The sequence below is a fragment of the Rana temporaria genome, chromosome 6 (assembly GCF_905171775.1).
Source record: "Rana temporaria chromosome 6, aRanTem1.1, whole genome shotgun sequence".
Lineage (NCBI taxonomy): Eukaryota > Metazoa > Chordata > Amphibia > Anura > Ranidae > Rana > Rana temporaria.
The window spans coordinates 213523594-213545034 of NC_053494.1; the positions used below are offsets into that span (position 1 = coordinate 213523594).

The following is a 21441-nucleotide window of genomic DNA, read 5'->3' on the forward strand; positions in this document are numbered from 1 at the left end:
TTTTTTTGCTCCCCTCACTTCCACCCTGCCTGAGGGCCATTTATAACTGGTCCGCGGGCCGCAAATGGCCGGTACTTTGAGACCACTGATTTAGAGTTATCACATTTTTTGTTTAGAGTGGTGTTCCAGACGCAATTTAAAAGAAAAAAAAAATCAGCAGTTAAAGTGTTTAATAAGGACACCTACCTGTCCAGGGAGCCTGCAATGTCGCCCCTCCGAGGCCGGTCCGTCCATCAGATCGGCTGCAGCCGCCTCCATTCTAACTAAGGGAAAGTCAGTGGAGCCTTTAGGCTTCACCACCGGTTTCCTACTTGTGCAGCGCTTTCTGAATGGCTCCGTAGTCTTCTGGGGGACACAAAGGTCCCAGAAGGCAGCAGGCGAGCAGCAAGAAATTACGCCCTGGGCTTCGGCGAGGCTGGGGCAGAAGTACATTATGCACTTTATTAAAGGTACAGTAGGAAGGGAAAATAAAAAAATAGAGGGGTGGAGGGGCAGATTTCCTTTGCAGTATTTAGCGTTATAGCAATATTGTTTTTTTTTTCTATTAGATAGACGTAGTATTTGGAGTTATACATTTTTTTTTGTTTGTTTAAATATATTATTTGAAGTTATAGTTTTTTTTATTTATTTTGTTAGTTTTGCATATAATATTTAAAGTTATAACATTTTTATACAGTATAGCATTATAATTCACTATAATATTAATTATTGCATTAAAACATTTATCAGATTTTTATATCTGCCTGGAGCGATTCGCCCTCTGAATGTCACCCAGACGGAAAGTAATGGAAATTTTTAGTTGTCATTCTGCATGTTGGAAGGTGGGCACATGTTCTGGTGACCAGGTGTCCAAAGGGATTTCCATTCTCCTTGGAGAGATTAGTTTTCCCTGTCTGTCATTTCTCAAAAAAGCAAAAAATAAAAAATGGGGGTAAACTGTTTATACAAAACATATCTTTAACATTTCTGGAGGTTGCAGAGATGACATGATTTGTCATAAATGCCCCTTGTTGCTTTATTTTTATAAATGAGCCACAGTGGGGTAAATGTATTAAAGACAAATAGGCTGTTCACTCTCACAGTTGTTTTCCTTATCTTATTGATTCTTCTCTCTTCTACCTTTTTTCTTCTTCTTCCTTCTTTTTATTCGTCATTCTTTATTCTTTCTTCCTTCTTTAATCATCTTCTTTCTTCATCTTCTTTATTCTTTCTTTGTCTTCTTTCTTCTTCTTTCTTCTTTTTCTTCCTTCTTTCTTCTTTCCTTCCTTCTTTTTTTCTTCCTTCATTTGATTCATCCTTCTTTATTCTTTCTTCCTTCATTTTATTAATCCTTCTTTATTCTTTCTTCCTTCATTTAATTCATCCTTCTTTTATTCTTTCTTCCTTCATTTTATTCATCCTTCTTTATTCTTTCTTCCTTCATTTTATTCATCTTTCTTTCTTTCTTTCTTTCTTTACTTCTTCTTCTTTTTCTGCTTCGTGTCCTACTCCTCCTTCTTCTTCTCCTTCTTTTTATTCATCATTTTTTATTCTTTCTTCCTTCTTTAATCATCTTCTTTCTTCGTCTTCTTTATTCTTTCTTTGTCTTCTTTCTTCTTTTTTTTTCTTCCTTCTTTCTTCTTTGCTTCCTTTTTTTTCTTCCTTCATTTGATTCATCCTTCTTTATTCTTTCTTCTTTCATTTTATTTATCCTTCTTTATTCTTTCTTCCTTCATTTAATTCATCCTTCTTTATTCTTTCTTCCTTCATTTTATTCATCCTTCTTTATTCTTTCTTCCTTCATTTTATTCATCCTTCTTTATTCTTTCTTCCTTCATTTTATTCATCTTTCTTTCTTTCTTTACTTCTTTTTCTTTTTCTGCTTCTTCTCCTCCTCCTCCTTCTTCTTCTCCTTCTTCATCTTCTACTTCTACATCTTCTTCTTCTTTTCCCTCTGTCTTCTTCTTCTTCCTCCTCCTCCTTCTTTGTCTTCTTTTCTCCTTCTTCCTTTTTCCTTCTTCCTTATTTCCTCTTTCTTCTTCCCTCTTTCTCCTTCTTTCTTCTTCCTTCTTTCATTCATCTTCTTTACGCATCTTCTTTCTTTTTCATCATTTTCTTCTTCCACCTTTGTCTTCTTTCTGCCTCCTCCCTTCTTTCTTCTTTGTCTTCTTTCTTCCTTCTTTCTTTGTCTTTTTCTTCTTTCTTTGTTCTCTTTCATCTTCTTTATTCTTTCTCTCTTATTCATCATCTTTTTTTCCTCTTCTTTCTTCATCCGTCTTTCTTCTTCTTCCTCCTTCTACCATTTTCATTCTACCTTCACCCTTCTTTCTTCTGTCTTTGTCTTCAGCTTCTTTTTTTCCTTCTTTCTTCATTGTTGTCTTTCTTCTTTTTTCCTTCTTTCATCATCTTCATCTTTTTTTCTTCTTTCTCCTTCTTTCTTTCATTCATCTTTTTTATGCTTCTTCTTTCTTTTTCATCTTCTTCTTCCTCCTTTGTCTTCTTTCTGCCTCCTCCCTTCGTCTTTTTCTTATTTCTTCATCCTCTTTCTTCTTCATCTTCTTCATTTTGTCTTTCTTATTCATCATCTTTTTTCTTCTTCTTTCTTCTTCCTCCTGCCATTTTCATTCTACCTTTGCCCTTCTTTCTTCTGTCTTTGTCTTTCTCCTTCTTCAGCTTTTTTTCCCCTTCTTTCTTCATTCTTGTCTTTCTTCTTTTTTCCTTCTTTCATCATCTTCATCTTTTTTTCTTCTTCTACTTTACAAGCAGAAGCAACGCATCACCACTCGGTTCCTTGACAAAGGAGGGGTTACAGGCCGTCCAACATCTACAGAAGGGGGAGAACATGAGACTATTGCTCTTGTCGGTGGTGTCATCTCTGTAAACATTCTGTAGCCTTCTGTGGATGTTGGACGGCCTGCACCTCTCCTTCATCAAGAACTCAATGACAGCACATTGCTTCTGCTTGTACTCCATTATTTACCTGCAATGAAAAAGAGGAAGAGTTACTATAGAGCAGTGATGGCGAACCTTGGCACGGCAGATGTTTTGGAACTACATTTCCCATGATAACCATGCACTTTGCAGTGTAGTTGAGCATCGTGGGAAATGTAGTTCCAAAGCATCTTGGGTGCCAAGGTTCACAATCACTGCTATAGAGAATGAGTTACTATAGAGAAAGAGGTAATGTAGAGGAAGAGGTAATATAAAGGAAGAGTTACTATAGAGGAAGAGTTACTATAGAGGAAGAGTTAATATAGAGGAAGAGTTACTATAGAGGAAGAGTTACTATAGAGGAAAAGTTACTGTAACGGTATGGCCCGTGGGACCCAGAGGCTCTTGAAGGATGCGGGGTACTCCTGTTTCAGCTTCACCAATGACTCTTGTGTCTAGGGTCATCCTATGTCCACTAGGGGCATAGGATGACTGAGAAATTATATCTTGAATTACATGAGATAGGATAGTAATGATAATTTACAATGTATTGCAGGATATCTTGAAATATTACAGGTGGTTAATTCTGAACCCAACAGGTCAATAATAGAGTGATTCATTCAATGTGGGGACACATACTGTTAAGGTGTTAATTAAGTCTGGCTCCTAAGATATTTCATTGTGTGATGCTAATTAACACTGTATTGTGTGAAAGTTCTATTGATGAAAATGTGGAGTGTGAATTAGCACAATCTAAAAGGTCAGATGTCTGACTTATGTTTACTAAAGGAATGTGTATTGTAATGAGGTGACATGAGCTTATCTCGGAGTCACCTCGTCTGGGTAAATGGTTAGTAATTAACTCATGTAGTTCAGGTGCCAGAAGGTCTACCCAAGATAATGTGTATTGGAGGCTCGTTAGTACCCATTGTATGATGTTGTGGGTGGAGTCTGTCATTGTCCCTTTGATTACTGCAGCATGCTTTTTCGTTGCTAACTGTATAAAAAGCCTGAGTTTTACCATTAAAGTGTCATTCGTTTGGAACCAGAGAACAGAGCTGTGTGTCTCATTTTCTGGGGGAAATCTAATGGGTCCTGTCTGCTGGATTGTGGAGTGTTGATAAGCTGTCTTGGGTTGGTGGAATGGAATATCGTAACAGCGTTAACCCCTGACTGTTACAGTTACTATAGAGGAAGAATTAATATAGAGGCTAATTTACTATAGAGGAAGAGTTACTATAGAGGAAAAGTTACTATAGAGGAAGAGTTACTATAGAGGCTAATTTACTATAGAGGAAGAGTTACTATAGAGGAAAAGTTATTATAGAGGAAGAGTTAATATAGAGGATAATTTACTATAGAGGAAGAGTTACTATAGAGGAAAATTTACTATAGAGGAAAAGTTACTATAGAGGAAGAATTACTCTAACAACATGTGAACCTTGAACAACCTATGTAAGTTACTAAAAAAAGTTTTGCCCGTTTTTGTATGACTTTTGGCACAGTCTTCATATAACTTTGGTACTAGGGAGAGGGCTGCAAGGAACCAAAAATCATAAAAATCTGCCCAGATCCCCATATCCAAACAGCCAATTTCCCACCACATTTGAAACCACACGAGGGATATTCTGAATTACAACAATACAGTGGAACCTCGGATTGCAAGTAACGCAGTTAAGGAGCGTTTCGCAATACGAGTGTTGTCTCGCAAAATTAGCACGATTCAGGCCAAAGCGGTGTGCAATACTAACAAGCAATACTGCTTTTGGCCTGAGGTGGGGGGCGCCAGAGCCGAACGTCGCTGACGGCTGACCTCGGCAAATCTCGGATAGGAGGTTTTCCGTGGCCAGCCGAAGTGTACTCGGGCCTTTTCGGCTGTTTCCGAGGCTCTCTGGCGCTCCCTCGCCTCTGGCCGTGTGCGGTATTGCATCCCATTGAAGTCAATGCGGAAAAAAATGATTTTAGTTTCCATTGACTTCAATGGGGAAACTCTCCTTGATATGCGAGTACTTTGGATTACGAGCATTCTCCTGGAACTGATTATCCGAGGTTTCACTGTACGTAGATTTATGTTTTATGTCTGTACTCCAATATTTGGGCTGGGTATTGATTTTCACCATTCTTGGAATTCCGTCTTAATCCACTACCTACATAGAGAATTGTAGATGTAGGTCTCCATCCCAGCCGAACAAGTCAATTCATGATGGAGAGGACCCGCTTCATCTTTGTAAAGTGGAGAAGTTATTGAATGACCCCCAGTAAGGTAATGTTCTGAAGGCGAAATCTCTCCATCTTTCCTCTTTTTCCCCTCCAGGGATGAATTTCAAATTGCAGAATATTTTTGGCCTGGAATATTATCACTTAGCTGCAGTACATCAGGGATCTGTGAAATTAAAATGTGGCTTATATTGCCAAAAATGAATTTCCTCAGTGTAACATAAAAGAGTGTAATAGGAAAAAAAAAAAAAAAAGACGTCCAACAAATCATTTTGCAGTAAGCACAATGCACTGGAGGAGCTTCTAATGAGTACAAGAGAGTTTTCCATTAAGAACTTGGGTGGCCCGGCTCCAACTTTGTCCCACTGATATGTAGATTTAATAAAACAATATGGTAATAATTAACGGAGGATGTTATCCTTTCAATTCAAGCTCTCTGATATCTTGAAATTTTAGAGTGAACCAATCAGGGATGAGCATTTGCAAGAACCAGAATCTCCGCTCTTAAATCAAATTTGAGCGCTTGTCATGGAGGTCGAGGCAACAGGTACACTTTAATCGCTTGCCGACCGCCTCACGTAGATATACGTCGGCAGAATAGCACGGGCAGGCAAAGCAACGTATATATATATGTTGCTTTGAACCTGCCGCCTAGCGGGCACGTGCGCGCCCAGCGCGGTCTCCGTGACCGAGCCCCTGGGACCCGCGGACTCGATGTCCGCCGGTGTCCTGCGAACGGGTCACGGGAACGTAGATATACGTCGGCAGAATGGCATGGGCAGGCAAAGCAACGTATATATATATATGTTGCTTTGAACCTGCCCCCTAGCGGGCACGTGCATGCCCGGTCCAGTCTCCGTGACCGAGCCCGTGGGACCCGCGGACTCAATGTCCGCTGGTGTCCCACGATCGGGTCACGGGAACGTAGATATACGTCGGCAGAATGGCACGGATAGGCAAAGCAACGTATATATATATATATTGCTTTGAACCTGCCCCCTAGCGGGCACGTGTGCGCCCGGCGTGGTCTCCGTGACCGTGCTCGCGGGACTCAGAGACTCAATGTCCGCCGGTGTCCCGTGATCGGGTAGGGGGGTGCCTATGTAAACCATCTCCCTGTTCTGCCTGGTGACACAGCACTGATCATCTGCTTCCTCCGTTCAGGAAAAGCAGTGATCAGTGACGTGTCACAGTAAGCCACGTCCCCTAACAGTTAGAATCACTCCCTGAGACACACTTAACCCCCTGCCTCTCCCCCTAGTGGTTAACCCCTTTCACTACCAGTCATATTTACACAGTAATCAGTGCATTTTTTAGCACTGATCGCTGTATAAATGTGAATGGTCCCAAAATAGTGTCAAAAATGTCCGATGTGTCCGCCATAATGTCGCAGTCCAGATAAAAAAATGCAGATCGCCACCATTACTAGTAAAAAAAAATAATAAAAATGCCATAAAACTATCCCCTATTTTGTAGACGCTATAACTTTGGCGCAAACCAATCAATAAACGCTTATTGCGATTTTTTTTTTTTACCAAAAATATGTAGAAGAATACGTATCGGCCTAAACTGAGAATTTTTTTGATATTTATTATGCAAAAAGTACAAAGTATTGCCTTTTTTCCGAAATTGTCGCTCTATTTTTGTTTATAGCGCAAAAAATATTTTGTTTGGGAGTCACGTCGCATGACCGCGCAATTGTCAGTTAAAGCAACGCAGTGCCGAATCACAAAAAGTGGCCCGGTTATTTGGCAGCCAAATGGTCCAGGGGTTAATTGGTTAAAAGGGACTTTTTTGCGATTCGGCACTGTGTCGTTTTAGCTGACAATTGCGCGGTCGGGCGACGTTCTACTCAAACAAAATTGATGTCTTTTTTCCCCCCAGAAATAGAGCTTTCTTTTGGTGGTATTTGATCACCTCTGTGGTTTTTATTTTTTGCGCTATAAACAAAAAAGGCCAACAATTTTGGAAAACAAAAACATATTTTACTTTTTGCTATAAGAAATATTCCCCAATTTAAAAAAAAAATAAAAAAATGTCTTCCTCAGTTTATTCATCTGCAGATGAAGTCAGTTTAAAGCAACCTGTCAAGTAAAAACATTTTCTTTTGTATCTTTTTCAATGATGACAATTTTTGTTCTTCTCTCTTGCCTTCTCCACTTTCCTGATGATTTTTTTTTATTTATTTCATAAACTTTTTTTAAATTAGAACGGATATTTTTCAATTATGGCAATTTTTATTTTTCTCTCTTGACCTTCTCCACTTAATTATTATTTTCCTGATGATTTTTTTTTTATTTATTTTATAAACTATTTTATAAACTATTTTTAAATTAAAACTTTGTATCGTTTTCAATGATGGCAATTTTTGTTTTTCTCTCTTGCCTTCTCCACTTTCCTGATGATTTTCTTTTTTATTTATTTTATAAACTATTTTATAAACTATTTTTAAATTAGAACGTATCTTTTTCAATGATGGCAATTTTTATTTTTCTCTCTTGACCTTCTCCACTTAATTATTATTTTCCTGATGATTTTTTATTTTATTTATTTTATAAACTATTTTATAAACTATTTTTAAATTAAAACTTTGTATCGTTTTCAATGATGACAATTTTTGTTTTTCTCTCTTGCCTTCTCCACTTTCCTGATGATTTTTTAATTTTTTTATTTTATAAACTATTTTGTAAACTATTTTTAAATTAAAACGTATCTTTTTCAATGATGGCAATTTTTATTTTTCTCTCTTGACCTTCTCCACTTAATTATTATTTTCCTGATGATTTTTTTATTTTATTTATTTTATAAACTATTTTATAATCTATTTTTAAATTAAAACTTTGTATCGTTTTCAATGATGGCAAATTTTTTTGTTTCTCTCTCGCCTTCTCCACTTAATTATTATTTTCCCTGATGATTTTTTTTTTTATTCTATAAACTATTTTATAAACTATTTTTAGATTAAAACTTTGTATCGTTTTCAATGATGGCAATTTTTGTTTTTCTCTCTTGCCTGGAATTTCATTCATCGAATAGCCAAACATTTTTCATTGTAACCTCCCATGAATGCGACCTTCCGATGAACCGCTGCGCTCTAACTAATTTCCATGAATGGAACCACATCACAAAAAAAAAGTTATCATGTAAGAGGAACACAACTTTTGGTCATTATTTATTGTTCTATTGTAATTCTTTCTTTTAATAAAATAAATAAATAACAAATCCCAAGATCCTTGAAATGAACAAATCGCAATCAATAGATTGCTTCGTACGTTTTCCCCGGGTAACCTTCGCTCGGCTCCCAGCTGCTTTTGTGCATAAATATTTTGGGTCGGCCCTGTTCTGCATTGAATTAGAGGGATTAGAAGATTTTCTGAATATTTATGGGCATCTGCATTGAGAGGGAGCGCCGGAACACCTTGTGCGCAGTTTTCTCAGAAGCACCTCGAGAGCTGTTTATGCGCTCTCGGAACAATTCCTCATGTTAATTTATGTGGCAGAACACAGGGCTACAAGATGCAGGGCATCAGCCGCAATTGCAATCAAAATAGCCTTTAAACAGGATTCTAGGGGGGGTGAGGAGGACGCAGAGCGTTGTGATAAGTTCCCATCTGTTTCCACAGCTTTGCACAAAGATGATTTAAGTATTAAATGGAGAAGAAGGCGGAATGTCAAGGATGGTAAGATTTCCATATTAACCACTTACTGTAAGGACCGGAAGAATTTACCCCCTTCATGATCAGGCCATTTTTTGCGATACGGCACTGCGTCGCTTTAACTGACAATTCCCGGTCAACACTGGCCAGCTCAGTAGATTGCTTTAAAGTGGTTGTAAACCCAACCACACAACTTGCACCTACAGGTAAGCCTAGATTAAGGCTTACCTGTAGGTGCAAGAAATATCTCCTTAAGCTACGCGTTTAAGGAGATATTTTCACAAAAACGGGCGCACTAAGGCCTCGTACACGTGACCGAACATGTACGCTGAAACTACTCCGTTGGACCAGTTTCAGCAGACATGTTCGGTCGTGTGTAGGGCCGACCGGACAATTTTCCGGCCGACCGGACAGGTTTCCAGCGGACAAATGTTTCTTAGCATGCTAAGAAACATGTCCGCTGGAAGCCTGTCCGCCGGACATGTCCGATGGTCATTACGACTCATCGGACATGTCCACTGGCCCGAGAACCCGCGCATGACGTCAAAGTGATTCGACGCATGCGTGGAAGCATTGAACTTCAGGGTTCGCGCACGTCGCCGCGTCATCGTCGCCGCCACGTCACCGCGTATTCTGTCCGCGGGGATTTTGGTTTGATGGTGTGTACAACCATCAGACCAAAATCTGCTAGCAGACATGTTCGATGAAAACGGTCCGCGGACCGTTTTCATCGGACAGGTCCGCTCATCTGTACGAGGCCTGAGTGTGCCGTTTTTGTGCATGGTACATTTGGGGGGTTAATGCCGTGTTTCCGCGCATGAGTGGGGATCTGCCGGTCCCGCGTGCATGCGTGGGAGTGACGCCATCGCCGCTCCGGCCAATCACAGCGCCAGAGCGGTGATAACAGGATGAAGCTACGAGGGGGTTATCTAAATGTTTGTTATTTAAAAAAAAAAAATAATTAACCATTGCAACTAGGGCTGTGGAAATTAACTATTAATTCATCGATTAATCTTTAATTTTTTTGATCGATCAAAAGTTTTTTGATCGATCAAAAGTTTTTTGATCGATCAAAAGTTTTTTGATCGATCAAAATTCTTTTGATTGGTACTCACCTCTCTGCCGGCTTCCGGGCCTTCAGGGAGTTCCACCGGAGATCCGGTGACATCATGGACACCGGCGGGGCTTGCCGTGTCCATCTGAAGGGCTCCTTTGCTGTGCCTTCATATCTGCATGCCGACGGGACCTTACTATCTGCCACACGCAAGGGCTGTTACACTTCCCTCTATCACTCCCCTCTATCAACCTGGGATTCTACAGCCATCCACTGGGAAATGTGATAGTTCCCTTCACGGGACATCTACATGCCGACGGACTCATGTTAACCCCTCCTCATCTGGATTCAGCAGTGGTATCGTTGTACACATTTTTATACCAGTATCATACTTAGCTACATGTTTTCATGACTGCTTATGCTACCGTTTGGTATTACTCACACCATTTTTACAGTTTACGTAGCTACATAGATTTTATCTCCAGTGCAATATTTATTTTGTTACCTACTTGAAGACTATAAAAGTTGTAATGCTATTCCCATTGAGCGCTGCCTTTGTGTGTTTTTTGTATCCTGCTATCCATTTTTCCAGTGGTTGGTAGCTGCACTGGGAATCAGCCTGCAAGGAGATCAGCTAAAAGTAGTTGGATCTATATGTGCGTTATAATTAATCGAAATTAGTCGATTAATCGATTAAAAAAAATCAATTATTCGAACACAAAAATTTTGATCAGTAACAGCCCTAATTATAACCACTTTTAGCACTCTTTAACCTGGTAAAAGTGTATCCTGAGTATGACATCCCTGAGAATATTGGCAGAAAAGTAGGGGCTTCTTGGGTGAATTATGTCTATAGTTAGTTCTAATGCTGAGAGGCCAGGCATAACCGCAGTAATTAATTGAGTGGCATAGTTATGAAGGTCACGTTGCTGGATTGATTCCGGACTCTCTCTAATTTTCACGTTGTTCCTTCGTGATCTGTCTTCTATATCAGCTATTTTAGCTTTGATCTTATCAATCGCCTTAAGGCGATTTAGTTTGCATTTGTTAGCGCTATATAAGTTACTCACTCACTCAATCTCTTCCTCTTGTGTATCAAGAGCATCAATGAGGTATTTTATTGTCCTGGTATAATCCCTTATTTTAGCTTCTATGTGATCTACCCTGGAAGCTACTGAGTGTAGTTCTGTACTGACACAGGAGATCATGTCAGCTTGTAGAGAACTTTTCAGGGAGACCAACATGTCTTTAGGGACAGTGTCCATGACTGGCTGGTTGTTAGTGGGGATTGAGTCAATTGAATTAGGGAGCTCTCTTGTGTCATCCCCTGATTCCTGCAATGTGCTCACCTCATGGTTGGAATCAGATGATTCCATCATAAATCTGGTCTTCTCCGGACTTCCAGAGTCTGGTGTGGAGGGAGAAGACTGCAGGCTCTTTGGTGGACTGCTCCTTTTCTGTGTGTTTTGCCATGCTGAGGATGTGAAGAGGAAGTGAGTCGGGGCGGAAGAAGAACCGACGCCATCTTGTCTGAACTCCTGGAGAAAGAGGGCGGCCGCCCTTTTTCTTCTTCCCTGTCATGTTCCCCTGGAATCCAGGAGCTAGGATGCTGCTCTGGGGTGACTGATAAGTGCCCTGCCGGGTCGCTGTGTGTTGCGCTGTTCCCGCTGGCTCCGGAGCTCCACGATCACGTGGCCATGACGGATCCTGGCAAGCTCTGCCCCCCAGTAGAATGGGATTTAATCAGTGCACAACTGTTGATGCACATACTACTGTTAAAATTGCAAACGTTATTTACAAAAATCATTGTAAAAAAACTGATACAATGATTTGAGAGTGTACTACGTGTATAACAAGTAAAAATAGGATCCCTTTACACTTATTCTTCTACATGTTTTGCTGCCCTGGCTTCTTCAGGAAGTACATGTAAGGGATGCTACTGTCAGGTCACCTTTGGCCAGGTGACAAGTGCACCCCGTTGGGGTCAGGGATGCACCACAGGGTAGTGAACCCTATGGCAGACTGCTGCGATCAGAGAGGAAGCGTGAGCCCAAGATTCCCCAGGGCACAGAGTCTAAGACCCAGCTTTGTGTTCACCAGAGCCTCTGGTGGTGAGGATGGCCTTCGCCGCAGCTGGATCCAGGTCGCGACCCCTGGGGTCCCCAAGGTCACGCTCCGCAGGAATAGAGGGGAAGCAGCAACCAGGACAAGCTATAGTGATGGGTAAGCCGAGGTCGGGGCAACAGGCAGACAAGGGTAAACAAGGAATAGGCCAAGGGTCAGGGAAACAGGCAAACAGGAGAAGTCAGAGATGAGCCAAGGTCGGTACACAGGAAGGTAAACATAGAATACTACAGACAGGAACAAGCTACAAACAAAGGTTGAACAGCACTGCAGACCTGTAGTGCAACAGTTAATATAGACTTCCTGGGATGGCCTGGGTGGGGCCATACAGGGAGGAAGGTGATAAAAGACAGCCAGAAAGAAGGTCAGGCCTCTAATGGACACATGAGACAGGTAGGCTGCCAGACTTTATTGCAAATCCATGACAGCTACTAAACAAAAGAGAAAGGATAATACTGTATATACAGAAACCCAGGAATACAAAATATATATATATACAATAACCTTACAGTCAAACAAAATTGCACATGTCCCATGGATTTTTAACCCCAAACTGCGTGTGAGGAGGGTCAAGGCTGAGAATTAGAAAAAGGAAGAAATGTATGCTCACTACACCACAGGAAGCTCCCCAAGGGGAAGGTCGAGACCAGCGCTGGACCAACCGTAGAGGAGGGTATAAAACCATGGAGTGCTGATGATAAACAAAAACAAACGTGTAATTACAGTCAAAGGGGATATATGGCAATTAGTATATCCCCATTGACTGTAATTAAATGTTTTTTGTTTATCAGCAGCACTCCATGGTCTTTATACCCTCCTCTACGGTTGGTTCAGCGCTCGTCTCGACCTTCCCCTTGGGGGCTTCCTGTGGTGTAGTGAGCAAACATTTCTTTCTTTTATAGCTGCAAAGGGTGGAGTCAACTCAATATTAAACCCTACGGACTAAGACCGGGATGCCATTAAAGTTCATGTGCGTGTAAAGGCAGGCCTCCCAATACTTTTGACAATATAGTGTATATTTAATTTTGGTACAGTGTTGATTGACCAAGCAATTGCAAGTTAAAGTAGAACAGTGCTGAATAGAAAGACTTGCCTGAGGTATGGGGTTCTAAAGCAGGGGTCTCCAAACTTTCTAAACAAAGGACCAGTTTAGACTTTAGGATGGGGGGGGGGGACAGACTAGGGCCATCGGGAGTAGAAAATGTCCGGGTGTCCAGTGGGAGTAAATAATACCATATCCTTGGTGTCAGTGGGAGGACTAGTGCCCCATTGTTGGTGTCAATGGAATGAATTGTGCCCCATTATTGTTGGTGTCAATGGAATTAATTAATGGTGTCAGTTGGAGGAATAGTGCCCCATTGGTGTCAGCAACAAGACGTATTCCCTGTTGCAGTTGGATGGAATAGGGCGCAGTTTGGAGACCCCAGTTCTAAAGCAACAAGAACAGCTATGAGGAAAGATTAGAGGAACTGAATTTATTCTCTCTTGAGAAGAGGAGATTAAGGGGGGATATGATCAACATGTACAAATATATCAGGGGTCCATATAGTGAACTTGGTGTTGAGTTATTTACTTTACGATCAACACTGAGGACAAGGGGGCACTCTTTACATCTAGAGGAAAAAGATTTCATCTCCAAATACGGAAAGGTTTCTTCACAGTAAGAGCTGTGAAAATGTGGAACAGACTCCCTCCAGAGGTGGTTCTGGCCAACTTTATAGGTAAAGTTGATCCGGGGAATATCCGATTGTCTCTTGGGGGATCAGGAAGGATTTTTTCCCCCTGCTGTAGCAAATTGGATCATGCTCTGCTGGGGTTTTTCGCCTTCCTCTGGCTGCAATACAACCCCAAAGCATTGATCCACCCATATGCTTAACAGTTGGACAGAGGTTCTTGTCATTAAATTCTGTGCCCTTTCTTCTCCAAACGTACCTTTGCTCATTCCGGCCAAAAAGTTCTATTTTAACCTCATCAGTCCACAGAACTTGTTTCCAAAATGCATCAGGCTTGTCTATATGTTCATTTGCAAAGTTCAAACGCTGATTTTTGTGGTGAGGACGTAGAAGAGGTTTTCTTCTGATGACTCTTCCATGAAGACCATATTTGTACAAGTATCTCTTTATAGTGGAACAGTGTACCACAACTCCAGTGTCTGCCAGATCTTTCTGGAGGGATCGTGCCGTCAAACGTGGGTTTTGAATTGCTTTTCTCACAATCCTGCGAGCTGTTCTGTCTGATATTTTTCTTGGTCTTCCAGATCTTGCTTTAACTTCCACTGTTCCTGATGACTGCCATTTCTTAATTACATTCCGAACAGAGGATATTGACATCTGAAAACGCTTTGCTATCTTCTTATAGCTTCTCCAGCTTTGTGAGCGTCAACTATTTTCAGTTTTCTAGACAACTGCTTAGAAGAACCCATGGTGCTGATTGTTGGGGGAAGGTCAGATGAGTCTGGGCATTTAAAACCTTTGAGATTGACATCACCTGGTCTTCCCAGACGATGATTGAGAACAATCCATGACACTGGCAGCTCTCAGCTTTGCAAAGGGGGCAGCGCATGCTATAAATTCTGCAGGGTGCCCAAACTTCTGCAGACGCCAATTTTTTGTTTTCTGTATTTTTGAAAGTGTAAATGATGGAAATAAAATCTTACTTTTTTTGACATATTATAAGAATGTCTAATCTGTAATTTGATGCCTTTTGGAGATTTTTCTGTCTTTCCTTGGCTTCGTTATGCACATTAATACAATTTTTTTTACCTGGGGTGCCCAAACTTTTGATCCCCACTGTATGTAATAACTGCAGAAGAAAGTAAAAAAAAAAAAAATTAAAGTGCAATAAGATAACACATTGATCAAAGAAAAGTCCTGAATAAATTCAGATGTCACCTTTATTAAATAAGAGCGCTATAAGCCTGATAATCTTATGTTGTTTTTCCGGATTCTTTTACATCCTAAACTGCAATCACAGTAAATGTCATTAATATCTATTAAGCAGCGCAGTGACGTCACACCCAGGGGAACGGGGCCCTTTCAACTCCGTTGTCCTGATTATGTTTTTAAATAAAAAAAAATAAAAAAAAGTTATTGTTCATTTTTTTCCTCGCGTCTTATTACATTAGGTTGTCACGTCTGAAAATGAAAACATGACAGCCATTGACCTTGAAAAGTAATAGGATTTAAACGTCTGAAGTCTGCCATCTGTTTAAGGTACATAGCCGTCAAAAGACGAAACGTTTTTAACGTTTAAAACTGACTCGGGAGACGAAGCCTACTTCCTGAATGGCCCCGCTGATCGTTGTAACATTCGTCTTGTGCAGTTGGCTGTCTGCTTCGCCAAATCCCTCCAGTTACCTGTACAGTCATCCAAGACGACGCAAACCGAGGCGGCAGTTCACAAAAGCATAATGCATGCGATAAGGTCCCCCATCCCCCTCCCCCACCAGGGCATTACTTGTTAAATGTTTCAATCAAGACAAATTTATTTTATAATCAAAAAAGTTTAATTGCACGGGTCAGATTGATTTACTGCATATGCTCTACTTTCTAGTTATATTATAAAAAAAAATGTGGCATATTTTCTAAATAGGTTCTTTTAACCACTTCATCCCCGGACCATTTTGTAGCTAAAGGACCGGGCCACTTTTTGCGATACGGCACTGTGTCGCTTTAACTGACAATTGCGCGGTCGTGCGACGTGGCTCCCAAACAAAATTGGCGTCCTTTTTTCCCCACAAACAGAGATTTCTTTTGGTGGTATTTCTTCACCTCTGCGGTTTTAATTTTTTTCGCTATAAACAAAAATAGAGCGACAATTTTGAAAAAAAAAATGAATATTTTTTACTTTTTGCTATAATAAAAATCCCCCAAAAATATATAAAAAAAACGTTTTTTTTTTTTCTCAGTTTAGGCCAATACGTATTCTTCTACATATTTTTGGTAAAAAAAAATCGCAATAAGTGTTTATTGATTGGTTTGTGCAAAAGTTATAGCGTCTACAAAATAGGGGATAGTTGTATAGCATTTTTATTAATCATTTTTTTTTATTAGTAATGGCGGCGATCAGCAATTTATATAGTGACTGTGACATTATGGCGGACACTTCGGACACTTTTGACACATTTTTGGGATCATTGTCCCAAAAATAGCGATCAGTGCTATAAAAATCAGTGCTATAAAAATGCACTGGTTTCTGTGGAAATGAAACTGGCAGTGAAGGGGTTAACCACTAGGTGGCGCTGTAGGGTTAAGTGTTCCCTAGGGAGCGATTCTTACTGTAGGGGGGCGTGGCTTGCTGTGACACGTCACTGATCGTTGTTCCCGATGACAGGGAACACGATCAGTGACAGTGTCACTAGGAAGAACAGGGAGATGTTGTGTTTACACTAAAATCTCGCCGTTCTATCTCTCTGTGAGACGATCGCGGGTATGCCTGCGGCGATCGAGCCCGCGGGACGCGAGGGCGCGCTCACGGAGATCGTGGCGGTACGTCCTTTTGCCTGCCCGTGCAGTGCCGATCCTGACCTCCCTGGGGCCCTAAGCAAAATCACATGTCACATTAAAGTTGAGAAGTGGGGGGGGGGGGGTTTGCGCTGCCGACAGTGACATTATACATTTAGGCCCTTTTCACATGTGCAGACCGTATGTCCGCTTTTTCATCCATCCGTTTGCGGATGAACATTGGTCCCTATGTGATCTGCTGACACACGTAATCACCCGTCTCCGCAAAGATCCGATTTTGCAGACGGAAGGAAATCCTATTTTTTCTTCCGTCTGCGGATCGGATGAACACGAACAAACGGTCCGTGTTCATCCGATCCCCCCATAGGGGAAATCGGAGAAAAGACAGGGCGGTCACTGCACAGTGTGCGGGGACCGCCCTGTCAGCCGCCGGCTCAGCGGGGATATACGGAGCGATCCCGCTGAGCTTACGGACACACGGAGGCGGATCATTACTGATCCACCCTGTGTGAAAGGGCCTTATTTGTGGGGAAAAAAGGGCGTAAATTTTGGGCGCCAACTTATTAAAGGGGGCTCCCAGATTCCGATAAGCCCCCCTCTCGCAGACCCCGACAACCAGCGACCAGGGTTTTCGGGAAGAGGCCCTTGTTCCCATCAACATGGGGACAAGGTGCTTTGGGGTGGGGGGCCGCAGGGCGCCCCCCTGCCCCAAAGCACTTACCCCCCCATGTTGAGGGCATGCGGCCTGGTATAGTTCTGGAGGGTGGGGGGGGTGCTCGCTCGTCCCCACTCCTTTTCCTGACCGGCCGGGCTGTGTGCTCGGATAAGGGTCTGGTATAGATTTTGGGGGGACCCCCATGCCGTTTTTTCGGCGTAGGGGGTTACCCTTGAAATCCATACCATACCTAAGGGCCTGGTATGCTCTTGGAGAGGGAACCGATGCCAGTTTTTTATTTAAAGTTTGACATGGAGTTCCCCCTTCTGGAGGCAACTTCGAGTCGCGTTGTAAGTCGCCCCATGTCACACTGAAAGTCGTGTCTAAGTTGCCTCGCAAAGTCGCGCTAAAAGTCGTGGTGCCCCTGTGTGAACCGGCTCTAACTGATCTTGTCTACATGGTAAAAACAAATAAATAATATAATGGCTATAAGTTTATAAATTGACTCTCCTTTCCCATTTACACTGCTCAAAGTTGCCTTATAGTAAATACAATCTTCATGACTAGCACTACCTGAAGTTGATGTATTTGCTTACTCTCATCACATTCTATCAACAGGTCTTTTCAGGGAACACAAACGCCGACGGTGTGGTGAACCACAGATTTCCCAATTCTATAAAGGCCAGATTCCTCAGACTTGTGCCGCTGGAGTGGAATTCCAACGGGAGGATCGGGATGAGAGTGGAAGTCTATGGGTGTTCATATAGTAAGTTGGTCCATTTTCAATAATGCATATTTTATTGTCAAAGTCTTTGTTGGAAAAATAGTCCCGGTGTCCTCCCGAGAGATCCTGCTCTGTTCCTTTTGTACCACCACAGTTCCTCGGATAAGGCCACGTACACACGACCGAGAAACTCGACGGACGAAACACATCGTTTTCCCCGTCAAGTTCCTTGTTTGGCTGTCAAAAAACTTGTCGAGCCAAATATTCCCATTGCCCAACGAGAAAATAGAGAAGTTGCTCTCTTTTTGGCTCGACGAGTTTCCCGACGGGTTTCTCGGCGAAAAGTGTACACACGACCGGTTTTCTCGGCAGAATACGTCTCCCATCGAGTTTCTTGCTGGATTCTGCCGAGAAAACCGGTCGTGTGTACGGGGCCTAAGACGTATAGGCGATCCATCTTTCCCCTGATCACAGCAGCAAAAAACTGCATCCCGCCCTTTTGGAAGCAGGCACAGGCTAGGGTGACCACATGTCACGGATTGCCCGGGACAGTCCCGCATTTTGCAGGTCTGTCCCGGGCACATTCATTCCAGGACAATACAGTGTCCCGGAATGAAACTGACACAGCCACCCCCCGGGCCAATCTGATGCCCCCAAAAAAGGCCGTCACATCACCACTTTACTCACTGGCCCGGATTCAGATACATTGGTGTATCTATCGGCGTGCGTAATGTATCTCAGATACGTTACGCCGCCGTAAATTAGGGCGCAATTTCCGTATTCAGAAAGAACTTGCGCCCTAAGTTACGGCGGCGTAGCGTATGTGGTCCGGCGTAAGCCCGCCTAATTCAAATGTGGAGGATGTGGGCGTGTTTTACTTAAATTACATGTGACCCTGCGTATTTGACGTTTTTTACGAATGGCGCATGCGCCGTTCGTGAAAGAATCCCAGTGCGCATGCTCGAAATTACGCCGCAAATCGTCATTGCTTTAGACGTGAACGTAACTTACGTACAGCCCTATTCGCGAACGACTTACGCAAACAACGTAAAATTTACAAAATTCGATGCGGGAACGACGTCCATACTTAACATAGGATACCCCTCATATAGCAGGGGTAACTTTACGCCGGAAAAAGCCGAACGCAAACAACGTAAAAAAATGCGCCGGGCGGACGTACGTTTCTGAATCGGCGTATCTACCTAATTAGCATATTCCTTGCGTAAATCTACGGAAGCGCCACCTAGCGGCCAGCGTAAATATGCAGCCTAAGATACAACGGTGTAAGACACTTACGCCGGTCGGATCTTAGGGAAATCTATGCGTAACGGATTCTATAAATCAGGCGCATAGATACGACAACGCATCTTTCTTTCTTTCTTTCTTTCTTTCTTTCTTTCTTTCTTTCTTTCTTTCTTTCTTTCTTTCTTTCTTTCTTTCCTTTTCCTTTTCTTTTTCCTGGCTTAAAGTGGAGTTCCACCCATAAATATAACATTACATCAGTAGTTTTAAAAAAATGTCATTAGTCCTTTAAGAAAAAAAAGTTTTTTTTTAGATGCCTTCAAAGTGTTGTTGCTAGGCAGAATAGTTAATCTTCCCACTTCCTGCACCTAGGTGCTTAATGCTTCCTAACCTACACCGCACAGACTCCTGGGAATGTAGTGGGTGTAACTTTCCAGGAGTTTGTGCACTCCCCAGTCTCGATGAATCATGTGACTTGGACAGTACAGGTGCAGAAACCTATTACACTGCTTGTGCAGCACTGAGCATGTGCGAGATCTGCAAGGCTGAAATCCAGGAAGTTATACAGTCTGGCTTCATGATGCCCACACTTAAGATGGCCCCAGTCAATTTCTATTTTATAAAGTGTCTAAATGCTGTAACAACCTAACAAAACGGACCTTAGTTTACAGACTAACTTTACTAGAATACATTAAGCTTGTGTATTACAGGGGTATTCATATTTAGAAAGTGAAATTGTGGCCGGAACTCCGCTTTAAAAAAAAAAGAAAAAACCTTGCAGGGTGAAGAGGCTCTTTAGTGCCGGGCCTTCCGGAATGATATCTTCCCGACCCATGTATTGTTTAACCGCTAGCCGAACCATCCACCGCAGTTATACGGCTGCGCAAATCGCCGTAGCTATACGTCGGCTCTTTAAGACGCTATAGCAGCGTGTCACCAGAAACCGATTCGTCCGCCGGGCACCCGTGATCGCTCCTGACAGAACGAAAACGGGGATCTGTGTGTTTAAATACACAAATTCTGTTTCTGTCAATAGGAACAACAATATGTCTCCTCCCCCAGTCAGTCCCATCCCCCCCACAGTTAGATTACACTGAGGGAACACAGTTAAACCCTTCATCGCCCCCTAGTGTTAAACCCTTCCCTGCCAGTGACATTTATACAGTAATCAGTGCATTTTTATAGCAGTGATCGCTGTCAATGGTCCCAAAACCGTGTCCAATATGTCTTCCGCAGTGTTTCAGCCCTGATAAAAATTGCAGATCGCCCAAATTTCTAGTAAAATACGCACGCCTTCTTTAGGCATTTAAAGGGCCGACATACAGCTACAATGGCTTGCGGGATTGCGCCGATCAATGGCGGCCCGTCCATAGGGGGCGCCCGGGCGCCGACCCCCCCCCTGTCCTGTAGTCCCAAAAAAAAAAGCGCCACCTAGAGACTCGCTTAATCTTTACGCCGGCGTATGTGTTACGTAAACGGCGTAACTAATTGTGACGGGCGTACGCACGTTCATGCATCGGTGTATCTTGCTCATTTACATATTCGATGCGGAAATCAAGGAAGCGCCACCTAGCGGCCAGCATAATTATTGCAACCCAAGATACGACGGCGTAGGAGACTTACGCCGCTCGTATCTTGGCCAAATCTATGCGTAACTGATTCTATGAATCAGGCGCATAGATACGCCGTCGTAAGTCCGAATGGCCGCCGTCGTATCTGGAGATACGCTGTTGTAAGTCTTTGTGAATCTGGGCCTCAGTGTGTAAGGGCAAGTCGTTTTTACAGCGCTTTCAATTCATTTCAATGGAGAGGGGCGTTTTTGGAGCATTTTTTTCAGCGCCCAAAAGCTGCTCCAAAGATGCTGCATGCAGGACTGTGAGGCCCCTTTCACATTGGAGCGGGAGCCGCGGTGGCGGTATAGCGCCGTTAAAAATAGCAGCGCTATACCGTCGGAATTTCCGCGGGATTTGGCCGCTAGCGGAGCGTTATTAACCCCCGCTAGCGCCCGATAAAGAGTTAATACCGCCCGCAATGCGCCTCTGCAGAGGTGCATTTTGGGCGGTATTACCGTGGTTTCCCATTGTTTTAAATGGGAAGGAGCGGTATACACGCCGCTCCTCTCACCGCTCCAAAGATGCTGCTCACAGGAGATTTTCTTCTCTCCCTCCGGCTTTCACATTGAGTAGGCATTGCACGAGTTTTTCAGGCGGTATTTAGGCGCTATTTTTAGCGCTGTACCGCCTGAAAAACTCCTCAGTGTGAAAGGGGTCTTAGAATCATTTTTTTATTTTGCCATTTTATAGGGTGGCGTATAAATCAGAACTGACGGAGATACAAATATTTCTGTGTATCTCTCGGGATGTCTTGTGTTGGTTCTCTAGACGTTTCTAGTCTTG

At 42.5% G+C, this 21441-nt stretch overlaps 1 protein-coding gene across 1 annotated transcript in view; it reads left to right on the forward strand.

Moving 5' to 3' along the window:
• Positions 1-21441, forward strand: part of CNTNAP5 (contactin associated protein family member 5) — a 373233-nt gene that overhangs the window by 73558 nt on the left and 278234 nt on the right. The window contains exon 3 of the mRNA XM_040358233.1: positions 17698-17845. Within this exon, the coding sequence (XP_040214167.1) occupies positions 17698-17845 (148 nt within the window). The remainder of the gene's footprint in view (positions 1-17697; positions 17846-21441) is intronic.